Source organism: Eulemur rufifrons, chromosome 25, assembly GCF_041146395.1.
Source record: "Eulemur rufifrons isolate Redbay chromosome 25, OSU_ERuf_1, whole genome shotgun sequence".
Lineage (NCBI taxonomy): Eukaryota > Metazoa > Chordata > Mammalia > Primates > Lemuridae > Eulemur > Eulemur rufifrons.
In genome coordinates this window covers 17552886-17566468 of record NC_091007.1, presented here as the reverse complement: position 1 = coordinate 17566468, position 13583 = coordinate 17552886, and the positions used below count along the sequence as shown (strand labels likewise).

The 13583-nt window shown below is 36.3% G+C and overlaps 1 protein-coding gene across 1 annotated transcript in view; it reads right to left on the bottom strand.

Moving 5' to 3' along the window:
* Window positions 1-13583, bottom strand: part of GPR158 (G protein-coupled receptor 158) — a 320727-nt gene that overhangs the window by 94665 nt on the left and 212479 nt on the right. Inside the window, exon 5 of the mRNA XM_069458883.1 lies at window positions 3273-3341. Coding sequence (XP_069314984.1) covers window positions 3273-3341 — 69 coding nt within the window. The remainder of the gene's footprint in view (window positions 1-3272; window positions 3342-13583) is intronic.

Here is a 13583-nt window from a genome sequence, read left to right as displayed (position 1 = left end):
CAAACTGGGGGTCAAGAAAAGCACTCCTGAAAAAGTGATACTTAAATAGAAATCTAAAAGATGACTAGATGCTAATTAGCCAAAAGATGACTAGATGCTAATTAGCCGGAGGAGGCGAGGGGAAGGAAGAGAGGAAAACTCTTCAAAACTGAAGCAAAGTACGTGAAGAGCTCCTGTGACAGGAGGTATATGAGTTTCCTACAGCTGCTGTAACGTATTATGGCAAACTCAGCAGCCTTAAACAACACAGATTTATTATTTTACAGTTCTGGGTGTCAGAAGTCCAAAATGGGTCTTATGGAGCTAAAATCAAGCAAAAATCAAGGTGTAGACAGGGCTACATTCCTTCCAGAGGGTCTAGAGAAGAATCTACTTTCTTGCCTTTTCCAGCTTCGAGGGGCTGCCTGCTTTCCTTGGCTTGCTATGGCCTCCTTCTTCCCATCCATCTTCAAAGTGAGCAATGGCCAGTCCCATCTTTTCCATGATGTCTTCTCTTTGATTCTCTCTCTTCTGTTTGCCTCTTTCATTTAGGATCCTCAGGCCCAGAATAATTTCATCTCAAAGTCTTTACCATAATCATCTCTGCAAAGTTCCCTTTTCCATATAACATTCAAAGGTTCCAGGGATTAAGACTGTGGACATCTTCGGGGGCCATTATCATGTCTACCATGAAAGACATCATGCTTTATTTGAGACTTGAAAGAAAGTCAGGGAACTAGGGAGCAGAAATTGAGAAGAAAAGTAAGATAAGATGAGGCTGGGGAGGTGGGCAAAGATCACACTATTCCTAACATCATAAACCATGCCAAGAGTTTTAATCTTTATTCTAAGAACACTGAGAAGCCATCAGAGAGGTGACAGATTCGATTTAATATTTTTAAAGATCCTTCTGGCTACTGGGTACAAAATGATTTAAAATAGCAGAGGTTTGGGAAAAGGATGATGGCAGCAAAAACAGACAGTCACATTATTAAGATTATTGTTCAGATTACTGAGGTCATTTCAGGTTTTTCACCTCCTCCTTTGGTGATTTTATGACTTTGGTTAAATACCTGCCTGGCAGTTCTGAGGGAAAGATTAAATGTTAAGATGCACAACATGCCATTTATACAGGAAGAGGCCCAGGTATGATAAACTCAGTTTTTATACCATTGTATTGATTCTATTACTAATTAATATGCATAACTATGCCAGTAAATTAGAAAACTTAAGTGATATCCATGATTTTATAGAAAAATGAAAACTGATTATCTTAGACTATTTGTGCTGCTATTAAAAAACCCCTGAGACTGAGTAATTTATAAAGAACAGAAATTTACTTCTCACGGTTCCAGAGGCTGGAAAGTCCAAGATCAAGGTGTCAGCATCTGGTGTCTGGTGAGGGCCTTCTAGCTGCATCCTCACATGGTGGCAGGAAGAGGAGCAGAAAGGACCAAACTCCCTCCATCAAGCCCTTTCATATACAACCGCATTAACCTACGTGCAAGGGCGGAGCCCTCTTGACCTAAACACTTCTCAAAAGCTCCTACCTCTCAACACTGTTGCATTAGGAATTAAGCTTCTAACACATAGATTTTGGAGGACACATTCAGACCACAGCGCTGATTATATCTAAATATATTTCTGTTTTAAGGAGAAATAGAAAATGTAATGCAAGACCTGAATAGATCAAGAATGCTTGATCTAAACATTGAATGAGGTGGAGGATTAGAAAATGAGGTAATGGAGAGAGCACAGTATAAATTATGTTGGGCCTGAGGTCATTGTAAGGATTTTGGCTTTTATTGTAAGTAAAATGGGGAAACTATCGAGTTTCGAGAAGAGTGACATGGTCAGTTCATCTTTGATGTTAAAACTGGCTGACGTTTTGAGAACAGACAGATTGTAGGAGGCAAGAATAGAAAAGAGAGGCCAGTAAAAAGAGACCATGGCAATAATCCAGAAGAGATGGATCGTGGTTTAGACCAGGTGGTAGCAGTGACCGTGGCACGGACTGGGTGGACTGTTGCTATATTTTTTAAGGTTTTCTGATGGATGTGAGAGAAAGCGAGGTATCAAGAATGACTTCCAGGTTTTCTGAATGAGTAACTAGAAGGATACTGTTTGCCATCAATGGATTAGAAGACTGAATCTGAGGAAGAGATCAGTGTCTCAATTAAGTCCAGGAGAGAGAATTCTTCAAACAGAGCTATCAAGCAAGCAGCTGAATATGAGTTAGGAGCTTAGAGGGAAAGGTCTGGGCTGGAGATACAAATATGGCAGTCATTGCCATATAAACAGTATTTAAAACTTTGAAGCTAGATGAGACCACCAAGTGAGAGTGTAGATTAAGAAAAGCTACAAGGACTCCGTTCTGAGGATTCAGGTATTAAGAGGTGAGAGAAAAGATTAAGAATTAACAAAGAAGGCTGAGATGTAGCAGCAAGTGCAGTAAGATGAAAACCAAAAGGCATCTGGTGTCCTGGCAGCCCTACCTTTCCTCTTACACCCACTCCTCTTTCAGATCTTTGTCTAGGGATATTTTATTCCCTATACTTAATTAGGCATCTCTCCTAAGTGCCTCTCGAGCATCTGTCACATTACATTATCATTAATTGTATTAACTCATCTCTTCCTCTAAATTCTAAGCTTCTTGAGAGGAGAAATCAAGTTTGTCTTGTTCATAGCATATTCCCAGAAATTAGCATAGTGCTTGGCACACAATAACTGCTGAGCGTAAGTTGGTTAAATTGAATCAGTAAAATGAGTACTTATCTTCTGGTTTCAGACATGTTACTAGTGTGACAGAAAAAGTCTGCTATGACTAAGCCACTAGTACCACACATACGTTTCTTTCCTTATGTTTATTTTTCTATGTAACCATCTAAAATTTGCCAGCATTAATTAGCTGTGTGTCTTACAGTTCTGATTTAGGTAGAAGGAGAGGAAGAAGGAAATTAATATTTATTTGTATGCATTAAGCATACATACCAAGTATGCCTTTCACATACTGTCTCAAACATTTAACTTTCCTCACAAACTTGGGAAGAAAAAATATAATTACCTCCACTTCACAAGAGAAAACCAAGGTTTAGAAATGTTAAGTAACTTGTATAAGGTAACCTAAATGGTAAAAGCCAGGATTTAAATACCTGTAAAGCCCTTGGTAATGTGCACGCACATGTGTGTGTATAAACAAGGGCTTTACAGAGTATCTATCTATCTATTTAAGAAATACAGCCAAAACGAAACAAAATAAATGGCTACTTTTAAAATATAATTATATTACTTACCGGAAAGTATAGGAGCAGAGACCCAAAAAGGATCGTTTCCAACAGGATAAGGCCCGATGCCCTGATGCTCTAAAAAACAAAATTAAAATGTTGTTGTTAACTTATATTTTTAAACATGGAAGGACTATGCTATAGTGAAAATGCCTCAAAGAGTAGTACAGTGTTCTTTGGGGGACATTAAACAAACAAATGAAAATAGGCTAGTATTCAGGTGGGTAGGCATCTGAAACATGAAAAAAGACTGTAAAGATGACTAAGATAGACTTAATGATACTGCCTGTGGCTTCATGGGATTTTAACCTCTAAAATTTGAATCCCTGAATAGTCTCAGTAGCTGAAAACACTATCCTGAATATCCTTCAATCAAAGAAATTCACAGACACAGAAGATCTCGCCTGTATTTCTGAAACATCAAACACAAGTGTTTATTAAATGCTCTCTCTAAACCATTTCACAAAAATACAGGATGGTTTTGGTGGATAAAACAAACACATGTACAAGGTCTGGAGTCTTGGTGACATATCTCCTACCATGCTAAAATATAATATCCCCAAAACTCACTAACATAGCTCTACCACGTGAATAATACAAATCACATTAAATAACAGAGGTATCTCACCTTGTGAACATGCTTAAGTGTTATTCTTCACTCAAAATTCAAAACAGTAAGTCAAATTTCAATAAATTTCTGAATAGTTTGTTAAGCATAAATATATCTAATAACCTTAAGATATTTTGTTAGACTCAAAATCGCATTCTCTTCCCAAAACAAGATACTTAGAGTTGAAGCAAGAAATAAATGACAAAAAAAAAAAAATCAATCTTATCTTCTAACAATAAATTTTGCTTTGATGAGTTCATGTATCAATATAGAGCAAATATATTTGTTAAGAATACAAACACAAAAACAGGTCATTCTAGGGGCCCCGTTTTCACTAAATGTAACATAAAATGTGTACAGAAATGACAACCCGTGCAAATATCTTACCTAATAGGAAAATCATTTGAAGTAGTAACAATTAATTTTGCAACAACAAGAAGATTCTGAAAAGCCAAACCACAAGAGTGTTTTGCATAAAAAAAAAAAGTATCGGATAATTGGATAGCCTGAAAAAGAAAACTCTAATTCCTCGTCCAAAACCCTTGTAGGGCATCGTTAAACACATACAAGTGCTTTGTGCAATCCCTCAAAAGAACTCAGGGATTTCATTAATTTAAGAATTTGGGAATGCAGAAACAAGTTTAGTCAGTGAACACCCTTGATTATTTGAGTGTCTTCTTGCGATTGGTCATGATTTTAGCTAGCAGATGTTTTTAGTGAAAAGAATGAGTTTTGGTGATAGAATTTCCAAATGACAAATTACACTTGCATAGTTTACTTAATTATGAATACTTTATAGCTTACTTTTTAAACTCCCCTTAGCCCCCCCCCAAAAGACACTAGGAGTGAGAATCTAGAATATTATGTATGGCTGCTTATAAAATAATATGTGCACTTTTGATTGAACAGAGGGACATCAAAAGAAGCTACAGGGCACAGTGGAAAAGATAGACTTTGGGGTTAACTCCATCTCAGTTTGGATTATGAAACAACTGTTTTGAGTTGGCAACCTTGAACTCCAATGGCCTTACCCATTAGAATGGGTATCCTAATCTTTACCTTATTAAATCTGACAGGTTTACTAAATATGAAGTATACAAAATGACTAGCATCATGCCTGGTACTTAATAAGTAGGTATGTATTCTTCAAGGTAGAAAGCAGCACCAGAATGCTGAATTTGAAAACCGCAAAGGTATATATAGCTAATGGTCAAAATTATTTTAATGCTTGGGATCCAAAATGGCCCCAGAGGAGCCAAAAGCCTGGGAGTAGGGAACCCGCAGTTCTTTCTTAAGGGTGTGGTCCTGCTGTAGTTTGGTGGCCTCTTGTTCCATCCTGCAATATCTTCTGATAGTTTTAGGGCCAGTAGGCTCTGGAGCGGTGTTACAGCCATCACCACCATGTAACAGCAGCAGCAGTAGTGTGTGCTTTATTCATTCTCAGAGCAAATAACCAACATTTCATTTGGAAATGTTGAACCATCTTCTTAACACTTCATTGCCTTGTTCCTGGCTAAGCAGAGGCACTCATAATTTCAGATTATAAATTGGAACTTTGAAAAGTGGCTCCATAATCAAATGTAAGGCCTATCCAAACTGTGCACTTTGTAATTTCAAAACATTCTTTGGCAAAGTTGGCTCCATGGTCTCACAGAATGAGCAGGAACCCAACAGGTGGGATTTCAGGACATAAAAGAGACCCCCATGCTTCCTAAAATATCCCCCTGCCATCTTATTGGTACTAGAAGATTGTTGAATTGGCACAAATCCTTTTATTTTATACTTGGTGCCAAGGATTAATGGACAGTTGTTTTAAGTAATACACTGACTTAAGTTCAAAGTAAAGCATAGGAATCTTTTCTTTAGAGTCTCAGTGATAGGGTAAGGAAGCAGAGAAAAGGCACTAAGTGTGTAGGGAAAGAGGAAGGTTTGAAAATGAAGATGAATGAGGGAGATAATGAGCAAAATAACAGAGGACAAGAAAAAATTTCATCTCCTTCACAGTTTTGCCTAAGATAGAAATGGTGGTATGGAACTATTTTTAACCAGAGTTGCTAACTGGGAAGCTCATGAAAAACTTTATTGACAGATGATCAATAATACATAGTATGATATTATGTATATAAAACACACAAACATAAAACACCACTATATATAATATATATACACACACATAGGCACACCTTGGAGATATTGTGGGTTTGGTTCCAGACTACCACAATAAAGCAAGTATGACAATAAAGTGAGTCACATAAATTTTTTGGTTTCCCAGTGTATACAAAAGTTGTGTTTACATTATACTATAGTCTATTAAGTATGCAATACATTATGTCTAAAAGATAATGTACATACCTTAATACAAAAACACTTTATTGCTAAAAGATGCTAACAATCATCTAAGCCTTCAGTAAGTTATAATCTTTTTGCTGGTGGAGGTCTTGCCTTGATATCAATGGCTGTTGACTGATAAGGGTGGTTGTTGCTGAAAGTTTGGGTGGCCCTGGAGATTTCTTAATATAAAACAATGAATTTTGCTACATCAATTGGTGACTCCTTTCACAAAAGATTGCTTTGTAGCATGTGATGCTGTTTGATAGCATTTTACCTATAGTTGAAGTTCTTGCAAAATTGGAGTCAATTCTCTTAACTAAGTTTATGTAATACTCTAAATCTTTGCTTGTTATTTCTACAATGTTCAGAGCATCTTCACCAGGAATAGATTCCATGTCAAGAAACCACTTTTTTTTACTCATCCATAAGAACAACTCCTCATCCATTCAAGTTTGATCATGAGATTGTAGCAATGTAGTCACATCTTAGGCCCCACTTCTAATTCTAGTTGTTTTGCTATTTCTACCATATCTATGGTGATGTCTTACACTGAAGACTTGAATCCCTCAAAGTCATCCATGAGCACTCGAATCAACTTCTTCTAAACTCCTACAACTGTTGATATTTTGGCCCCCTCCCGTGAATTACAAATGTTCTTAACGGTATCTAGAATGATGAATCCTTTCCAGGTTTTCAATTCATTTTTCTCAATCAGGGGAATCACTATCTATGGCAGCCATAGCCTTACAAAATGTATTTCTTAAATAACAAGACTTAAAATTCTACATTACTCCTTGATTTACAGGCTGCAAAATTAATGTTATGTTAGCCAGTATGAAAACAACATTAATCTCCTTGCGCACCTCCATTACAGCTCTTGGGTGACGAGGTGCACTGTGAATGAGCAGTAATATTTTGAAACGAATCTTTTCTGAGAAGTAGGATTCAACAGTGGCTTTAAATATTCAGTAAACCATGCCGTACACAGATGCACTGACATTCCAACTGTGTTGTTCCATTTATAGAGCACAGGCAGAGTCGATTTAGCATAATTTTTAAGGGCCCTAGGATTTTTGGAATGGTGAAGGTTGGAAAGTTGAAGCATTGGCTTCGACTTAAAGTTACCAGTTGCATTAGTCCCTAAAGTTACCAGTTGCATTAGTCCCTAAAGTTACCAGTTGCATTAGTCCCTAAAGTTGCCAGTTGCATTGTCTTTTGAACCTTTGAAGCCAGGCATGGACTTCTCTTCTTTAGCTACGAAAGTCCTAGATGACATCTTCTTCTAATATAAGGCTATTTATCTACACTGAAAATATGTTGTTTAGTGCAGCCACTTTCATCAGTTTTCTTAGATATTCTCACTTGCTACAGCTTCTACATCAGCACTTGCTGCTTCACTTTGTACTGTTGTGTGATGGAGACAGCTTTTTTCCCTTAAACCTCATGGGTCAACTTCTGACACCTTCAAACTTTTCTTCTGCTGCTTCTTGACCTCTCTTAGCCTTCACAGAATTAAAGAGAGTTAGGACCTTGCTCTGGATTAGGATTTTGCTTAGGGGAATGTGTGGCTGCTTTGATCTTCTATCCAGACCATTCAAACTTTCTTCGTATCGGCAATAAGGCTGTTTTGCTTTCTTGTCATTTGTGTGTTCACAGGAATAGCACTTGTAATTTCCTTCAAGAATGTTTCCTTTGCATTTACAACTTGGTTAACTTGGTACAAGAGTCTTAGCTTTCAGCCTATCTGAGCTTTCAACATGCCTTCCTCACTAAGCTTAATCATTTCTAGCTTTTGATTAAAAGTGAGAGACGTGTGACTCTTTCTTTCTACTGAACACTTAGAGGCCATGTGAAGGTTATCAACTGTCCTAATTTCAATATTGTTGTGTCTCAGCAAATAAGGAGGACCAAGGAGAGGGAGAGATATGGGGGACTGGCCAGTCAGAACACACACAACATTTACTAATGAAGTTCATCATTTCACGTGAGGATGGTTCAAGGCTCCCCAAAACAATTACAATTCTAACATCGAAGATCAGTAATGACAAATCACCATAACAGATATAATAATAATGAAAAAGTTTTAAATATTCGAATTATCAAAATGTGACACAGAGTGAGTGCACATTGTCAGAAAAATGGTGCCAAAAGACTTTTACCAACATGAGGTCACCACAAACCTTCACTTCATAAAAATGCAGTATCTGTGAAGCACAATAAAACAAAGTGCGATAAAACAAGGATGTTTGTATACACACACATACCAAATAAAAGTCTAGAGGATACATACTAAGCTGATAACCATGGTTTTTCTGGAGAAGAGGACAGATTTGAGTATAGATCAACTTATCTGGAAATATTTTAATTTCTTTAAAGGAGATGTAGTCATATATTGCTATATAATATACTTTAATAAATAAATAACATTATGGAAAAACTATCTCAAATGTGTCAACTCAATTAGTGAAAAATCTGCCATTAGGTATTATAACATGCAAAATTGTCTGAACAAAGCCTTTTCTTTAACTAATATCCACTTAGTAATTTTTATTCAGTATCAATAGCATGCATAAAATTATCAAACAGTATATTTATGATTCTTACAGGAGAACATAAAGCTGGGGGAGTTACCATTGAGTCTAACTCTCTGGTTTGGAATCCATAAAGCCTAATAAATATCATTCCAGGGTTTACGATGGAAGTGAGACTATCCTTATTGCATTCCCAACCCTCCTTCCCCAATCCTTAACTTTCAGAACTGACTTATGAAGGTTTACAAAAGCTAGATTATCAAACCTATAGACCAAAAAAAAAAAAAAAAAGGGGGGGGCTAGTCATACTGTATCAATTTTTATCAAATTATGTCCAAGTCAATTTCTAAATTCCATAATGTTCAGATGCAAAGTATAGAGGCATAAAGATGAAACACAGTTGTAGTTACCATAGAAGATTTCCTAGAATGTAAGCACAAGGAGCCAAGTCATTAGATGTAATAAGAAGATAAGAATGCTAAAGGCTGAATTTTTAAAAATAATTTAAATAGTTTGTTACCATTTCCCTGATTCTATGGGGACTAACTACTTCATTCATATTTTTTTTTTTTTTTTTTTTTTTTGAGACAGAGTCTCACTCTGTTGCCTGGGCTAGAGTGAGTGCCGTGGCGTCAGCCTAGCTCACAGCAACCTCAAACTCCTGGGCTTAAGCGATCCTACTGCCTCAGCCTCCCGAGTAGCTGGGACTACAGGCATGCGCCACCATGCCCGGCTAATTTTTTCTATATATATATTTTAGTTGGTCAGATAATTTCTTTCTATTTTTAGTAGAGATGGGGTCTCGCTCTTGCTCAGGCTGGTCTCGAACTCCTGACCTCGAGCTATCCACCCGCCTCGGCCTCCCAGAGTGCTAGGATTACAGGCGTGAGCCACCGCGCCCGGCCTTCATTCATATTTTTTAAACATTTTTAACTTTGGGGAAAATTAATGTGTGTCTTGCTAAAACACTACAGCTATTTTTGATTATTTCTGATTTCTTCAGCCTTGCAGCATTTAAACCTCATTTCTATTACAACAGAAATCTCTGAGCATGAATGTATTTTTTCACAGTTGAACCCCAGAATGTATAATGAAAATATATGAGAGCAACAGAATTACATGTTGAAAGGGATGAACTAGCATAGATTTAGATGATAAACCAACACTTGATAAATCTATATCATTTACAAAAAGAATTAAATTAGCCTTGCTAGCAGGAGAACAGATTCATGAGCTGTACTTTTTCTTTTAATTCTTCTATTTCTATAGGGAAATCCATGGACAAAGACTTCATATGAAACTTGACAAACACTTGATAAAATAATTATATAACATAGACTAGAAATAAGATGTAAAAGGTGATACTACAGAAAATGTCAACATTGAGAGATATGAAGACACCATTTTTCAATAATTTTATTAACAATTATATAAATTAAATAGAATAGACTACATTTAGTTTGAAAGACTGCATGCGGTTGGTTTGTCAAAGCACTGGGATGAAATATGAAAAAATCAATCAAATTTAGAAAAAAATATGTCAAGAACAATTGTCCAAAATGTGGTCAGTTAAAATCAATTTTAGTTTTTCAGGAGAATTCTCAGCAGTTAAAAAAACTTTTTTTAAAAAAAGGCGGATATATGATCAGGACAGAGAATCCCAAAGTAAAATGTATGTAACTTAAGGAATTATAAAGTAATGGACTAAACCCCATGGACTTTTATATCCAGATGGTTTGGAACTTCAGTATTAGGTGCTTATTAACTGTGCGACCTTGGACAAGTTGCTTAATCTTCTAAACTTCAGTTTCTTCATTAGTAAGATGGGTGTAATAATGTCCAGTGTGCACAGTATTGTAAAGATTAGCAATAATGCTGCCTGCACAGAGCACAGACTTAGTAAACGGTAATCCATCATCAATCTTTCATGCACAGATAGAGGAAGTGAACAGAGTACATAAGCTCACTCAGCCCATTAGTATCAGAATGAAGTACTGTCTTCCATAATTGCTGATACCCAAGTCAATAAGATTTCCTCTGTACGTCCAATCTAACCTACAGTGATTTTCTTACCCAAAGAAACAAGAACAGAACAATAACATAGTAACAAAACATAAAACCCACTAAAGTATTTAAATTTAAACTACATGTATGGATTTGGTTCAGATGTTATAAAAAGTTTACTAGTCAATTTAAAATTCCTGACAGTTCTAAGTAAAACATTAAAAGGACTTGTCGCACTGCCTTAACTAGGTTTATTCTTTCTAATTCCTAAGACTTCACAAGAAAGCCCATTTTTCACATGACATGGTAATTTATAGTGTTGAACAGTTTAAGACCTTTTGGAAAAGTAAGTTTATCCAAAAATAAAGTCCGGAGTGACATATACATAGTTTTATGTTCTTTATAACAGTACATCACACTAAATAAAGAGAAAAAATTAATGATTTTATATACCTGTGAAATCAGAAATAACAAGTCATTGTTTATGATTTACCATCTATTGCTATGGGCAGAGACTTTTCATCATTGTTACTTTGTTGCAGAGCACATATGAGATGCTTGCCAATTCATTTTGCTTGGTTTCAGATAATGTGCACACTTAAATGCATTACCCCCAGTCCTGTATAATTTTATACCTCAAGATTTCTGACTGTTACTGTAGTTGCAAGATGCAGAATAATTTAGATGCATGAAAGGCAATGTTTTAAATAACCTTCACTCCACTGATCCCTTGTACTCATGTCCAAAAGCAACATAACACCAGAATACTTATCAGGCTTCTTCCCAGATTTCAGCCCCTTTCCTGACTAAGATGTCTCTAAAATACACTCTAAGATATAGATGAAAATGTCATGGTTGTCCCCATTTTTTCCATGGATTCAGCGCAAGAATATGCAAAATTAGCTGCCACCTCTCTGTGATCTATTTGCAATTTTCAGTTTACTTTTTCTTTCAATACTACTAAATAGAAGTAGTAACTCATATTTTACCTAGCAGTGATAAAGTCTCTAAATATTAAAAAACATAAAGAAATGAATGATGCAGACAGAAGTATCACATAAAGAGATCTTGCCTTGGGAGGGATTACTATACATTCTTAAATAAAGTGGCACGAAATTACCATAACACATTATGTCATTTGCTTAGACATCTATTATTCATTAAAAGTTATTGATATTAATATATTTTTCAAGTAAAAAGTTGAACACTGAAAGAACAAATTCCCTCTCATGAAAAATCCTAATGGAATGAAATACTTAAAATATAAAATATTATCAGGTATTTTAATCCCACTGTGGTCTGAGAAGATACGGGGTATGATTTCTATTTTTCTGAATCTGTTGAGCCCTGTTTCATGGCCTACAATATGATCAATCGTAGAGCATGTCTCAGGTGCTGATGAGAAGAATGTATATTCAGTAGTTTTTAGGTGGAATGTTCTGTAAGTATCTGTTAGGTCCATTTGCTTTAGAGCCTGGTTTAGGTCCAGTGTTTCTTTATTTTCTGCTTTGATGATTTGTCCAGCTCTGACAGTGGGGTGTTAAAATCCCCAGCAATTATGATATTGCTATTCATTTCTTTGCTTACCTCTAGTAAAATTTGCTTTATGTATCTGGTAGCTCCTGTGATAGGTGCATATATATTTAGAATTTTTATGTCTTCTTGTTGAATTGTTCCCTTTACCATTATATAATGACCCTCCTTAGTCTGTCTTTACCTTTGTGGATTTAAAGTCAATTTTATCTGATATGAGAATGGCTATGTCTGCTCTCTTTTGGTTTCCATTTGTGTGGAATATTATTTTTCCATCCTTTCATGTTGAGTCTGTGTGTGTCCCTGTGGTTTAGATGTGTTTCCTGGAGACAGCAGATACCTGGGGTGTGTTTTTTCATCCATTCAGCCAGCCTGTGTCTTTTGACATAGGTGCATTTAAACTATTTAATGTCAACAGATAGAATCGATATGTGGGATGCTGTTTTGTTCACCATGTACGGTGGTACCTTGTTGCTTTGTTTCCCCTCTCATGCTATTGTTTTGTAAGAGTTGTGAGCCTTAGCTTTGGGGGGTGATTTTACACTGGTGTGGGTATCTATTGTGCTGATTTGTGTATAATGCAGTTTTGAGTGTTTCCTTCAGGGCAGGTCTGGTCATCACAAATTCCCTCAGTGTTGCTTATCTGGAAAAGACTTAATCTTTTCATCATATGTTAAATGTAGTTTTGCAGGATACAAGATTCTAGGTTGGCAGTTGTTCTGTTTAAGAAGATTTTGGATGGGGCTCCACTCCCTTCTGGCTTATAAGGTTTCTGCTGAGAAGTCTATTGTCAGCCTAAAGAGTTTTCCTTTGTAGGTCAGTTGTTGCTTATGTTTTGCTGCTTGTAGAATCTTCTCCTTCATTTTGACATTGCCCAGGTCCATTACTGTGTGTCTTGGAGATGTCCTGTTTGCTATGAATCCTCCCAGAGTTTGATGACCATCTTGTATCTGGATGTCTGGATCTTTGGTGATACCAGAGAAGGTTTCCTCAATAATTTCCTAGAGCAGATTTTCCAATACTTTTAGCTCTTTCTTCTCCCTCAGAGATACCTATAATTTGTATGTTAATTCACTTTGCATAGTCCCCATCTCTCTCCAAGTGATTGCTCTGCCTTTTTTGTTCTCTTCTCTGCCTCTTTAAATGACTGGGTTAGTTCAAGAACCTTGTCTTCAAGCTCTGAGATTCTTTCTTCTCTTTGGTTTAGTTTCTTGCTGATGCTTTCTGCTATGTTTTGATGTTTTCTAAACAACTCTTTCATTTCTTTAAGTTCTATTATGTCCTTTCTTATGCTGACTAGCTATTTAGTGA